Below are 13,558 nucleotides of genomic sequence, written 5' to 3'. Positions count from 1 at the left end.
CTCCAGGATAGTAGCTTTCTGTCCTGCTCATCAGGGAAGGGTCCGAGCCTCTGCAGGACATGGCTGGGAACGTAAGAAAGGACTGTATTGCAATCTGCAAGAGTAGGAAGACTGATTCCATCCATAGGCCACACCAGACGCACACGGGCACTATTGAAAAGAAGTACAAATGTATTTTTTGTTTTAATTCTAATAACAGAAAGTAGACGAGGAAAACGGGTTGTAAATCCGCGCCAAGGACTCAGAGGATTCAATGGAGATTTATGCTTCTTTTATTGGCATGCAATTGTCTACGCGTTTCAGGAGTCACAGCTCCCTTCGTCAGGACAGCAAGCAAGGAACATCAAATCTCAGAGATTTGATGTTCCTTGCTTGCTGTCCTGACGAAGGGAGCTGTGACTCCTGAAACGCGTAGACAATTGCATGCCAATAAAAGAAGCATAAATCTCCATTGAATCCTCTGAGTCCTTGGCGCGGATTTACAACCCGTTTTCCTCGTCTACTTTCTGTTATCAGCCAAATTTGGGACTGCTGCCGGACTTGGATTCTTACATGCGTGCATAGTGGTTGTGACTGGCACAACCATTATAGGTGAGTGCAACACTTTCTTTCACCCTCCCATCACCTGGGTAAGACCCTATTGCGCTTTCTCTTCCACAGCCCTTTTGTTTTAATTCTAGAAACACGCATTCCTATTTTCTAGGACTCTCAAAGCTCGTCAAGCTCCGACACCTCAGCATTAATAAGAACCGGCTTACATGTTTCAGCAGAGACGTTATTGATAATCTGTCTCATCTTCACTTTCTATCTGCCGAGACCAATCACATCAGCTCGCTGGCAGGGCTGCAGAAAGCCAGCTCATTAATAGAACTGTACCTGAGCAATAACCTCATCTGCAACAACCAAGAAGTCTACCACCTTAAGGTAAAAGTATTCGGAATGACCTGTGGATCACATATATTTACATGCTAATGGCTAACTAGGAAAAAAATGGTCTAAAAGGGATATGACAGTTTAGTAAGCTGCTTGTAGGGATTCTGTCAGTAAAGGCCGCTTTACACGCTGCGACATCGCTAGCGATCGCACCCGCCCCCGTCATGCGTGCAGCACGGCAAATCGCTGCCTGTGGCGAACAATATCGCTAGTATGCGTCACACGCACATACCTTCCTAATGACGTCGGTCTGGCCGGCGAACAAACTCTTTTTTTAAGGGGGAGGTTCGTGCGGCGTCACAGCGACATTACACAGCGGGCCACCAATAGAAGCGTAGGGGCGGAGAGCGGCCGCATTAACGTCACTCCCACCTCGTTGCCGGAGGACGCAGGAACGCTGTTGTTCGTCGTTCCCGGGGTGTCACGCGTAGCGATGTGTGCTGCCTCAGGGACGACGAACAACCTGCGTCCATAATGAGCAACGATATTTGGGAAAGGAACGACGTATCAACAATCAACAATTTTTGCCGTTTTTCGGATCGTTAGCGGTCGCTCATAGGTGTTACACGCAACAACGTTGCTAACGAGGCCGGATGTGCGTCACGAATTCCGTGAAACCAGCGATATCTCGTTAGTGATGGCGTCACGTGTAAATGGCCTTAAGAACCGTTTATTCTTGCATACATTGCAGTTAAAGTTGAACTTATTGGTACTTTTATATTATTTTGTTGCTTGAATCTTTGTGGTATGTAAATGAGTTGTTACGTGCAGTGGGCAGGACAATGCGCTTATTGAAACTTTGCCTCCTCAGTTATTAACATTTTTGACACTTCACACTGTCTGATTTCGTCATTGACCGGTTGCCGGCCAGGAAATCTCATGCCTGCACAGATCAGTGATGTCCTATTTTCTGCGCCTTTCTCAGGTCACAGGTTTCAGCATTCTGCTGCGCATGCACAGTCTGTGCCCTCAGATGGTCTCGTTATTGTGCAGAAACCAGGAGAGCATTGATCTGCTCAGGTGCAAGATTTCTTGGCCAGTACCTGATGTCAGAGGCAAAGTCAGCTATCAATCAACAGAGGGAGGCGCCAAGAATGTTAAAAACCCCGATGAGTCCAAGCTTTGATAAGTGCATTTTCCCAACGACTTCACTGAATGACTCACTTGCATACCTCAAAAACTAGATTTATTAACTAAATTCAGGCTAGAGAATGAGTATTTAAAAGTACATCTTTCTCTATCGCTTCATTGGGGGACCCAGGTAACTATGGGTATATGCTATTGTCACTCGGAAATAAACAAGGATAAAAAGTGGAAAAACGTCCGCGCTGCTGTGCCAATAAAGAGTTAATTCCAAATAAGAGCAATTCAGTGTGGTTTATTCTACGTGTTTCGGAGATAACCCCTCTCCTTCATCAGGAAATCCACCAAAAAAGATTGCAGTTGGATCTGCTCTTCTTTTTTGGATGCCTATTGAGCAATGGACAGAGCTCCCTCACTCAGGGTTTCGGCTCTCTCTACCTATGACTGAGGCCTCCTGAGCCGTTCGTTGTCAGGCCTTTGTTTGGCAACTCTCTAGGCTGCTTCCTTGTTCTCTGTACTTATCATTTCCAAGATCTACAGAGTACACATCTTTTCTTTACCTTTCTCCTTGGCAGTTTTGGGCCTATGCAGATTGTTTTTGCAAACAGTGGCTGGTTTCCATCCTGAGGATCTTGCCTCTGCTTTTCCATTGTCTAGTCCTTCTCTTCCCACCCTTGGGGACTGCTTTGGGATGTCCCATGGTTTACTGTGTTCCCCAATGAAGCAATGGAGAAAAAAAGATTTTTGGTACTCACCTTAAATCTTTCTCGGAGCCTTCATTGGGGGACACAGCACCTGCCCTCCTTAAGTGCCTCTGTGGGGCCAGTATGTATGTAATCAGATTGCTTCTCCTACTGTTTTCACACTAACGGATCATCTTGGCCGTGGTCAGTGGGTATGTCCTACCTAGGAGGAGCTAACTTTTTTTATAGCAGTGTCAGCCTCTTTGTGGCAGCAGAGTACACCCATGGCTTCCTGGGTCCCTCAATGAAGAATCTGACAGATTTTGCAGGGAGTACCCAAAATATTGCTTTCACTGGGTATAAAATGATTTAAGTGGTAAACGTCAAACCCACTGACAGATTCCTTTGACGAAAGAATTATTCTACCCCCAGCTCTGAAGGGTAAGGCTGCTTTCACACATCAGTTTTTGGCCATCAGGCACAATCCGGCAGAAACATGAAAAAACGCATCCGGCGTCTGTTGATGCCGGATGCGTTTTTTCCCCCATAGACTTCTATTAGTACCGGATGGTCGTCCGGCGGCCGGATAGAACGTTGAGCTGTACGTTTTTTGTCTTTGGCGAAAAACCGTATTGTGCCGGATCCGGCGGCGTACGGCGTGTTTTATAATGGAAGCCTATGGACACCGGCGTAATATGGCAAAAAACACATTACAGCCGCCGGATCCATTTTTTTCAACTGAGCATGCTCAGTATCACAACGGATCTGTCAAAAAACTGAAGGAACTGATGGAAAAAACGGATGTAACTGATCCGTTTTTTTCGCCGGATCCATCGCATCAGTTTTTTTGCCGGATCGTGCCTGATGCCAAACAACTGATGTGTGAAAGCAGCCATAATAGAACAAAAGGCACAGAAAAGTAATAACACCTTCTATCATATTAACCTTACATATGTCACGTTTTCCTATTAGGGCTTGAACAACCTTGTGATTTTGGACTTGTACAGTAATCCAATATCCGTGAAACATGACAGCTATCGATTGTTTGTTATCTTTCATCTCTCGTCTCTGAAAGCTCTGGACGGATGTGCCGTGGTAAGCAGTATTTAACGTGTCGCCATTTATCATATTAAAGGAGCATATGTGGTCGGTCTCATCATTAGTGACGGCCTGTGATAGTGAAAGGTTTTTCTGATGATGAATACACTAATATAATATATTACACGGAGTCAGATTGCCGAAAATCTGATGAAATCTGCAGGAAGATTCGCAGCAACAAAATCTCCCCTGATTATGTGGATTTTGATTTTTTTGTATCTTCCACTTTTTTTTCCTGCTCACTCCCTTCACTGTGAGCGCTGCACCCTGTGATCGGTGCGATGTTTCATCGCAGGCATCCATTATTCAGAGATTAATTGGTGGCAGAGCAGGGTAGCGTCACCACGAGTATGCCCACGGACACATTGTGCTGTGCATCCGCAGGTAATCACCAGCAAAAGCTACAATCTTGGATTTGATTGCAGATTTTGACTACTGTTTAGAAATAAACTCCACAGCAAACCTTTGCTCCATCTACACAAATCTGCACAGAAAAACTATTCTGGCAGCTAAATAGGAAAGGGTTCTTTACAGTTAGAGCAGTCAGACTGTGGAATGCCGACCACAAGAGGTAGTAATGGCTGATACTAGAACAGCTTTTATATCAGGGCTGGATGATTTCCTCAGTACACAACATTGCTGGTTATAAATGACTTAGTGACCAAATGTAGAACTGGTGGAGGAAGGGTGAACTAGATGGACCTAGGTCTTTTTCAACCTAAGTAACTATGTAACTATAAAAAGCTGCACCATTTTTGACCCACGTGGATAAATTCTAAGGGGTACTTTGCACGTTGCGACATCGCTACTGCGATATCGTCAGGGTCAAATTGAAAGTGACGCAGATCCGGCGCCAGTAACGACGTCGCAACGTGTAAAGCCTAGATGCACCGATAAACGATCGCAATAGCGTCGTAAATCGGTGATCTGTGTAGTGTCGGACATTTCCATAATGTCGCACCAATAGGAAATATGATGTTGTTCCTCGTTCCTGCGGCAGCACACATCGCTCTATGTGAAGCCGCAGGAGCGAGGAACATCTGCTTACCTGCCTCCACCGGCTATGCTGAAGGAAGGAGGTGGGCGGGATGTTTACGTCCCGCTCATCTCCGCCCCTCCGCTTCTATTGGCCGCCTGCCGTGTGACGTCGCTGTGACGCCGCACGACCCGCCCCCTTAGTAAGGAGGCGGGTCGCCGGCCAGAGCGAAGTCGCAGAGCAGGTGTGTGCGTCTGATGCTGCCGTAGCGATAATGTTCGCTACGGCAGCTATAACAAGATATCGCAGCTGCGACGGGGGCGGGGACTATCGCGCTCGGCATCGCTACCATCGGCTAGCGATGTTGTAGTGTGCAAAGTACCCCTAAGTAATGTGACCTGTTCCTTCCACGTCCCGTGAATAGATTCACACCACCTCTATATAAATGCCTTAATATCTGGGCCGTATATTTAACCATTGTTTGCTTCTATTATATGTGTTTTTTTTTCATTTCTAAAGGACCCAGTGGAATGTGAAAATGCCAAGGACATGTTTGGCGGCAGGCTCAGTTCTGATATGGTGGCCGAAAAAATTGGACATCAAAATTTTACTGAACTGCAAGAGTTAAATTGGAGAGCCTCGTCCATTAGGTATAACTCCGCTTTATACAGCACATTGCACTTTCAGTAACACCATTTTGGGTGCACATTAGCCCTTTATTACAGCAAGGAATAATATCATATATTAGGTATTTTTTTCTAGTGTAGTATTAAATACAACATGGTAGGACTCGCTACCGTTCATTGTGAGCAGAAACCTTCTGAATTAATTGGAGCCATGAAAAAGAGGCAATCGCTGCAGAGAGGCCAAGTAAGGCCATGTGCGCACATCTGCGTATTGCATGCATTTACGCTGCGTCTAGCAGTGCAGTGTAAATGCATACATTCTGCGTCCCCTGCAAAGTCTATGTAACTTGTGGAAAATCCATGCGTACGTTGCGTTTTAGAACGCAGCGATTTGCATGCTGAAATTTGTGGCCGAATCGCAGCGTTCTAAAAAGCAACATGTCGCTTCTTTTGTGCATTTTGGATGCTTTTCCCTCCCTGTCTATGGCCCCCTTCACACGCATGTGAAAAAAACGAACCGTTTTTCATGGACGTATTAAAGGGGTGGTTTGCTCCCCGTGTGCCGTGTTTGTGGCACATGCTTGTTCTCCATGTGTTATACGTAATAACACACGGAGAACGGAAAGCCCCGCCTTACCTGTGTCTTCCGGAGCTGTCTGTGGTGCTGAATGACAGTGCCCGCCATAGGCCACGCCCCGCTGACGCTGCTTCCGGCCCCGCAGTGAAGAAGATGCGTTGTTCAAATTCACTGGGGGATGGATGCAGGTGACAGCCGCGGCAGAGACTGCAAAGCTGGTGGGGGTGAGTATGTGTTTTTTTTATTTTAACAATGACACGTGTGTTTCTCCGGCGTGTGTCACGTGGGCCCGCATCCACACTACACCTGTGTGATACGTGTGCGGGCCGCGTGACACCTGTGCTGCCGGAGAAAAACGGACATGCCTCCGTATGGAGCACACGGGCTCACGTCTGCTCCACATGGAGGCACGGGCTAATGGCTGAACACGTGCGTGCACATAAACCCATTGATTTTAATGGATTTACGTGTGCCCGTGTCTCCGGTACATGTGGGCACGGACCTAGCACGTACCGGAAACACGTGCGTGTGAACGGGGCCTATGGCAGGGCAAGCATCCAGAACGCATGAATTCTGCATTCACAATACTTTCAAAACGCAGATTTTCGGCTGCGTTTTGAAACGCACATGCAGTGACAAAACGCTGCAGAATATTTGTCACGCAGAACGCAAACGTGTGCACATGGCCTTAAAGTTAGTTTCCTGTAACACCTCTTTCTTAGGAGGCCTTTTAGCTTTTAGCTGCGCTGTGTGTGCTGAAGCTTCCGAAATCCCCGGAGACACAACGTGTGTGTGGTCTGCACTCTACGCTAGATCTGGTGTTGTCACCTTCAGCACCCAGGCGGCTAGATTGAAGGTGGAGGTCGTGACTGCTGGAGCTCATGAATTTTTGTACAAAAACATTTATGTGATGGATAAAGTCACGTCTGTTGTACACGCGTTTTCCTTTTGATGCCATTATTTGGAGATGGAGTGGCTTCAAACAGACCATCAAAATCATCATCAATTACAGCACAAATCTAAGCCAGCCCATTGCGCTAATAATGCACAAAGAGTCAGAAATGCCACACAGTGATTAAGAGGCCGGTGGTACAATTGACACATTTTACTCCACTACACTTTTTTTTTTTTTTTTTAAAGGGTAAAGGCCGCTTTACACGCAACGACATCGCTAACGAGATGTCATTGGGGTCACGAAATTCGTGACGCACATCCGGCCTTGTTAGCGACGTCGTTGCATGTGAAACGTACGGGCAACCGCTAACTATGCAAAATACTCACCACATTGTTGATCGTTGACACGTCGTCCATTTCCCAAATATCGTTCCTTGTTCTGGACGCAGGTTGTTCGTCGTTCCCGAGGCAGCACACATCGCTACATGTGACACCCTGGGAACGACGAACAACACCGTATCTGCTTCCTCCGGCAACGAGGTGGGCGTGACTTCCATGCGGCTGATCTCCGCCCCTCCGCTTCTATTGGACCACTGCCGTGTGACGTCGCTGTGACGCTGCACGAACCGCCTCCTTAGAAAAGAGGTTGTTCGCCAGTCACAGCGATGTCGCTAGGAAGGTAAGTCCGTGTGACAGGTCCTAATGATATTGTGCGCCACGGGCAGCGATTTGCCCATGACGCACAAACGACGGGGGCGGGTGCGATCGCTAGCAACATCGCTAGCGATGTCGCTGCGTGTAAAGCAGCCTTTATTCACGAAATAGTAAGTTGTTCCTTGTCCATAGGATAGGGAATACCTTATTGATTGCTGGGAGTCTCCTTGATGGGAGAACAGGGAAGGGGACTGGATCCCAGGAACCATGCTCTGGAGAGCCCCATCTATTTTAGGTGTGCATGCTGAACCTCATTGTCTACAGTTGTGGCAGAAATGGCTGAGCACAGCGCATACGTATTTACAGCAGTCCCATGGATCATGATTGAAACTGAGGTCGATCATGAGCACTGCTGGGAGCACGGGGAATGGGGCGGCTTTGGATGGTGGTGACCAAGCTCTGAAGAGCCCCATCTTATTTTGATATGTGCATGCTCAACCTCAGTTCCATTTATTGTCCATAGGTCTGCCACAAATGGCAGAGCACAGCACATGCCTATTTCCAGCAGTGCCATAGATCATGAATGGAGCTTAGGTCGAGCATGAGCAGCGCTGGGAGAACAGGGAATGGGATGGATTTGGATGATGTTAACCAGGGTTTGATTGAAGCAGAGGTGCGAATGATCGAAGTCCATTCATTGTCTAATGGACTGCCAAAAATAGCAGAGTATAGTGTTCAACTATTTCCAGACGTTCCCTAGAGGTCGAGCATGCGCACCTTCGCCTGGGTACTGGGATCCAGAGCCCCATTTCCTATTTTTCCCAGTGGTCGGTTCCCCAGCAATGAGTAAGTTATTCCTAAAGGATAGGGAGTAAATAATTATTTTGAAAATAAGTCCAGCCTAAAAATGCCCATGTAAAGTGACTGTCCCTGTATATGTGCTGGGTCTGTATAAATAGCACACGCTATAGCTTTTACATCACAAGCGGGCAGACTCATATCCATAGATGCTTTTTACAGCCTTGATGATAGAAATAAGGATGATGAATAATTCACAGTCTCTATGAATAAGCTTTTATGAATATTTTATCTTCTGAAATATATTCCCAAACCTGTGGGATGGTAACACATAGCGTAGGAAACGTGATGTGGATGTTTCCAGTGTATGCCTGCTGTTTGCTTATCCTCACTGGATTCAAGAAATTATAAAAAAAAAATAATTATGAACCCAGCCTGTGACAGATGGATTTTACCTGCTGATTTTCCACAAGGGGTCGGTGCTATGGACCCGAAGCGATCCAAAGAGAGCTACTGTATAATAACAGATAATACTAAGGTCAGGCTGAAGGCCGCTTTACACGCAACGACATCGCTAACAAGATGTCGTTGGGGTCACGGAATTCGTGACGCACATCCGGCCTCGTTAGCAACGTTGTTGTGTGTAAAGCGCCCTTTACTCTTAGGCTATGTGTCCACGGGAGAATGTTGCTGCGGATTTTTCTGCATCAAAATCTGCGGCTTTCCCGCAAAATCTGCACCTTTTCAAAGGTGCGGATTTGCCGCGGAATTGCCGCGGATTTTGGTGCAGATTTTTTTTCCCCCAATTTTAAAGCCAAAATCCGCAACAATAATTGACATGTTGCAGATTTTTCCGGATCAAAATCTGCACCAAATCCGCCGCGGAAAAATCCGCAGCATGGGCACAGCATTTCCAAAATGCCATAGAAATGGCTGGGAAGTGCCGCTGCTGCAGATTTTCGGGAAATCCGCGGCTTTTCCGCGAGAAATCCGCGGCAAAATCCGCGCATTTTCCGCAGCGTGGACACATAGCCTTATGATCAATCAAATAAATAGTTGTTAATGTTATGTGGAGATGATCCAAGTCCAGCAGATGCAGAAGATACTGTTAGGCCGTGTTCACATGATGCACTCGTGGTGCATCTTTTTTCCTATGAGTTTCAGAAAAAGCAGTTCAAGTGCAGCGAGTTTACCATATTTTGTTGTTTAAAAAAAAAAATAAAAAAATGTATATATATTTATATTTATATATGGCAAAAAGTACACATCTAGAACATATCGTGTGACTACAGCCTTAGTTCCCACTTTGAGAATTTGGTATGGGGGGTTTTCTGCTGCATATTTTTGTTCACAAAAAATGTGGCATATTATGGTTCAGTTCCAGGATAGTGTATGAGATAACACCAGAAGAATTTACCATTCATAATAGGTGATGTCACAGCTCACCCCCTCCTCCTCCTCTACAATGACGTCTAACACCTCTATATACAGAAATAACACAGGATCCACAGTTCACGATATGTACAAGCTCATTTCCTCCTCCTGTATAATGACTGATAACAGCTCTATATACAACAGATAAAAACAGGATCAACCATTCACAGTTAGTGATATCACAGCTCACAACTTAATGACTGATAATAGCTGTATATACAGTAGATAACACAAGATCCACCATTAACAATAGATTATATCACAGCTCACCTCCTCCTCCTGTACAATGACTAATAACACCTATATATACAGTAGATAACACAGGATCCACCATTCACAATAGGTGATGTCACAGCTCACCTCCTCCTTCTCTGTGACCTTTGCACAGATGATACCATGCACAGATAACGCTTTCTTTTTCGCTCCTAATTGGGAGACCCAGACAATTGGGTGTATAGCTATTGCCTCTGGAGGCCACACAAAGTATTACACTTAAAAGTGTAAGGCCCCTCCCCTTCTGGCTATACACCCCCAGTGGGATCACTGGCTCACCAGTTTTGTGCTTTGTGCGAAGGAGGCAACACATCCACGCATAGCTCCACTGTTTAGTCAGCAGCAGCTGCTGACTATGTCGGATGGAAGAAAAGAGGGCCCATACAGGGCTCCCAGCATGCTCCCTTCTCACCCCACTTCATGTCGGAGGTGTTTGTTAAGGTTGAGGTACCCATTGCGGGTACGGAGGCTGGAGCCCACATGCTGCTTCCTTCCCCATCCCTTTTTACAGGGCTCTGGGTGAAGTGGGATTCTATCGGTCTCCAGGCACTGAGACCGTGCTCCATCCACAGCCCCTGGTATCTGCTGGACATGGAGCGGAGTATCTTCAGGGACATGGCCCTGCTACATGGAGGTACTCTGTGTCCCTGTGGGGACCGCGCAGACACACGGCAGCACTGCTGGGTGTGTTAGTGCGCCAGGGACAGCGGCGCTGTCCGCACTAGTGCCATCGCACACCACAGCGTTGCTGGGTGTGTTAGTGTATTGGGTGACTACTGCGCTAACCGCCGCTGCCATTTTTATTTAAGGCGCCGCTGGGATTTGTGGTGCGCCGGGGACTTCCGCGCCGGCCAGCACTGATATGCCGGCCGCGCTTATTAACTCGAGTCCCCGGCTTCTGGGCCTAGTCTCCCTTCGTTACCGCCCACAGGCCTGACAGTCAGGGTAGGGGCGTGACGCTGCATAGCACAGCAGCGCTGAGAGCTGGAGTATGTTTTGCATACTCCACCCCTCTCACTGTGTGCACTGTGAAACCGGATTACCGCACTTTCTCAGGCACGCCCACGGCTTCCTTCTCCACAAGGACGCCGGCAGCCATTAGTGTCAGTTTCTGTACGATACAGAGACAAGTGTGGAAGACCCTGGCATTCTGATAGTCACACAATCGCTGCAACAGGCGTTAAGCAGCACCTGTGGTGCTAACCCCACTAGTGCAGAAGTGCACTTATAGATATGCTTGTACTATATACATTGCACTGTTTGGTCGCACGTTGTATATACCCTCCTGGATTGTGCGGAGGAGTTATCAGCATATTCTCTGTGTAAAACAAAGGTGCAGAACCACATGTTTTTCTATGCAGCCGGTACAGCATGTACGGCTATACGGCCGGCAGGTTACATAGACCCCCATTATATCAACTCAGCCGGAGTCTCTGCTAATGGCCAGAGGATGAGGACGGTGTCTGCAGTATTTACTGACAGATTTTCTGAGACTATGGCTATGATACTAGAAGCCTAGCAGTCCGGACATGTCTCTCACAACATGGGCACTGTTGAATCATTGATCCATGGCCCCCCTCAGTGTGAACAACTAACAGCTCCGGGAATGTCACACGCATCCCAGAGTCACGGCTCTGCACAGACGTCAGTCCCAGACAGCCTAAGCGGGCTCACTATGAGCGGCCCTTGGTTTCATCAGGGTCCTAGCAGAAGGACTCTCTGTGTAATGAGGCGGAAGTAGCGGCTCAGGATTCTGATCCTGAGACCGCTCTCAATCTGGATACACCTAATGGTGACGCCATAGTGAATAATCTTATAGCGTCCATCAATAGAATGTTGGTTATTTCTCACCCAGCTCCTCCAGTGGAGGAGTCAGCTTCACGTATTTTTCTGGACCACTCTGCCTTCAGAGAGGCAGTCCAGGAACACCACACTTATCCAGATATGCGCTTCTCCAAACGGCTTAGGATACACGTTATCCCTGCCCCCTGACGTGGTCAAGGACTGGACCCAGTGTCCCAAGCGGCATCCTCCAATCTCCAGGCTTGTAGCTAGATCCATAGTTGCAGTGGGAGATGGAGCTGCACTTAAAGATGCCACTGACAGACAGATGGATCTCTGGTCTAAATCCATCTATGAGACTGTCGGCGCACCGTTGGCTCCAGCATTCTCACCCTTGGGGCACTCCAAGCTATTTCAGCTTGTCTTACACAGATTGACACGGTTACACGTACATCTGTGCCGCAGGTGGCATCCTTAACCTCTCAAATGTCTGCATTTGTTTCTTACGCGATTCAGGTTGCCCTAGACTCTGCGAACCGTACGGCAGTAGCCTCCGCTGCTCCGTGTTTTTAAGCAGAGCCTGGTCTGCTCGTTAAGTGAATGGAAGGCAGATTCTGCTTCCAAAAAAGGGTGCTTAACCAGTTGCCTTTTTCTGCTGACCGACTGTTTGGTGAGCGTTTGGATGTAACCATTAAACAGTCCAGGGGTAAGGATTCATCCTTTCCTCAGCCCGGACACAACAAACCCCAACAGAGCAGGAGGCAGTCGTGGTTTCGGTCTTTTCGAGGCTCGGGCAGGTCCCTTTTTTCCTCGTCCAATGTGGACTCAAAAGGATCAGAGGAGCTCAGATTCTTGGCGGGCTCAGTCACGCCCAAAAAAGAGACAGTCTGAAAACCCGCTTCCAAGGCGGCTTCCTCATGACTTGCGGCCTCCTCTCTCCGCATCCTCGGTCGGTAGCAGGCTCACCCGCCTTGGCGATATTTAGCTGCCATAGGTCAATGACCGTTGGGTGTGAGACATTCTGTCTCACGGGTACAGGATAGAGCTCACTTCTCGTCCTCCAACTCGATTCTTCAGAACTTCTCCACCTCCCGGCCGAGCCGCTGCTCTTCTGCAAACAGGGTGCACTCTATAGGCAGAAAGAGTGATGACCCCCGTTCCTCTTCAGGAACAAGGTCACGGTTTTTACCCCAAATTATTTGCGGTGCCTATAAGAACGGGCCGTTCCGTCCCGTTCTGCATCTAAAACTGCTCAGCAAGCTCGTGGACACCAGGCGGTTCCGGATGGAATCCCTCCGCCATGTCATCGCCTCAATGTCCCAAGGAGATTTCCTAGCATCATTAGGCATCAAGGATGCTTATCCACACGTGCCGATTGATCCAGAGCACTAGCGTTTCTACGCTTCGTTATAGGAGACGAACACCTTCTGTTCGTAGCTCTACCTTCCGGCTAGCGACAGTCCCACTGGTCTTCGCCAAGGTCAGGGCAGCAGTAGTCACAGTCCTGCACTCTCAGGGTCACTCTGTGATCCCATATTTAGACGATCTACTTGTCAAGGCACTCTCTTAGGAAACATGCCGACACTGCCCGAACGTTGCGCTGGAGACTCTCTAGAGTTTTGGGTGGATCATCAACTTTTTGAAGTCAGATCCGACCCCGACCCTATCGCTAACATATCTAGGCATGGAGTTTCATACTCTCTCAGCGATAGTGAAGCTTCCGCTAGACAAACAGCATTCACTACGG

At 47.8% G+C, this 13,558-nt stretch overlaps 1 protein-coding gene and 1 long non-coding RNA gene across 3 annotated transcripts in view; one reads left to right on the top strand and one right to left on the bottom strand.

The window, feature by feature from the left end:
• LOC142258003 (uncharacterized) overlaps positions 1–13,558 on the bottom strand; it is a 370,341-nt gene that overhangs the window by 194,226 nt on the left and 162,557 nt on the right. The gene's annotated exons all lie outside the window — the stretch shown is intronic.
• LRRC9 (leucine rich repeat containing 9) overlaps positions 1–13,558 on the top strand; it is a 267,576-nt gene that overhangs the window by 190,469 nt on the left and 63,549 nt on the right. For both annotated transcript variants that reach the window (XM_075330387.1, XM_075330386.1), the window contains exons 22-24: positions 704–924; positions 3,672–3,794; positions 5,293–5,423. In XM_075330387.1, the coding sequence (XP_075186502.1) occupies positions 704–924; positions 3,672–3,794; positions 5,293–5,423 (475 nt within the window). The remainder of the gene's footprint in view (positions 1–703; positions 925–3,671; positions 3,795–5,292; positions 5,424–13,558) is intronic.

The sequence above is a fragment of the Anomaloglossus baeobatrachus genome, chromosome 12, assembly GCF_048569485.1.
Source record: "Anomaloglossus baeobatrachus isolate aAnoBae1 chromosome 12, aAnoBae1.hap1, whole genome shotgun sequence".
In the NCBI taxonomy this organism is placed as follows: Eukaryota; Metazoa; Chordata; class Amphibia; order Anura; family Aromobatidae; genus Anomaloglossus; species Anomaloglossus baeobatrachus.
The sequence above is the reverse complement of the archived record's forward strand: the minus strand, read 5'-3'. Positions and strand labels throughout refer to the sequence as shown.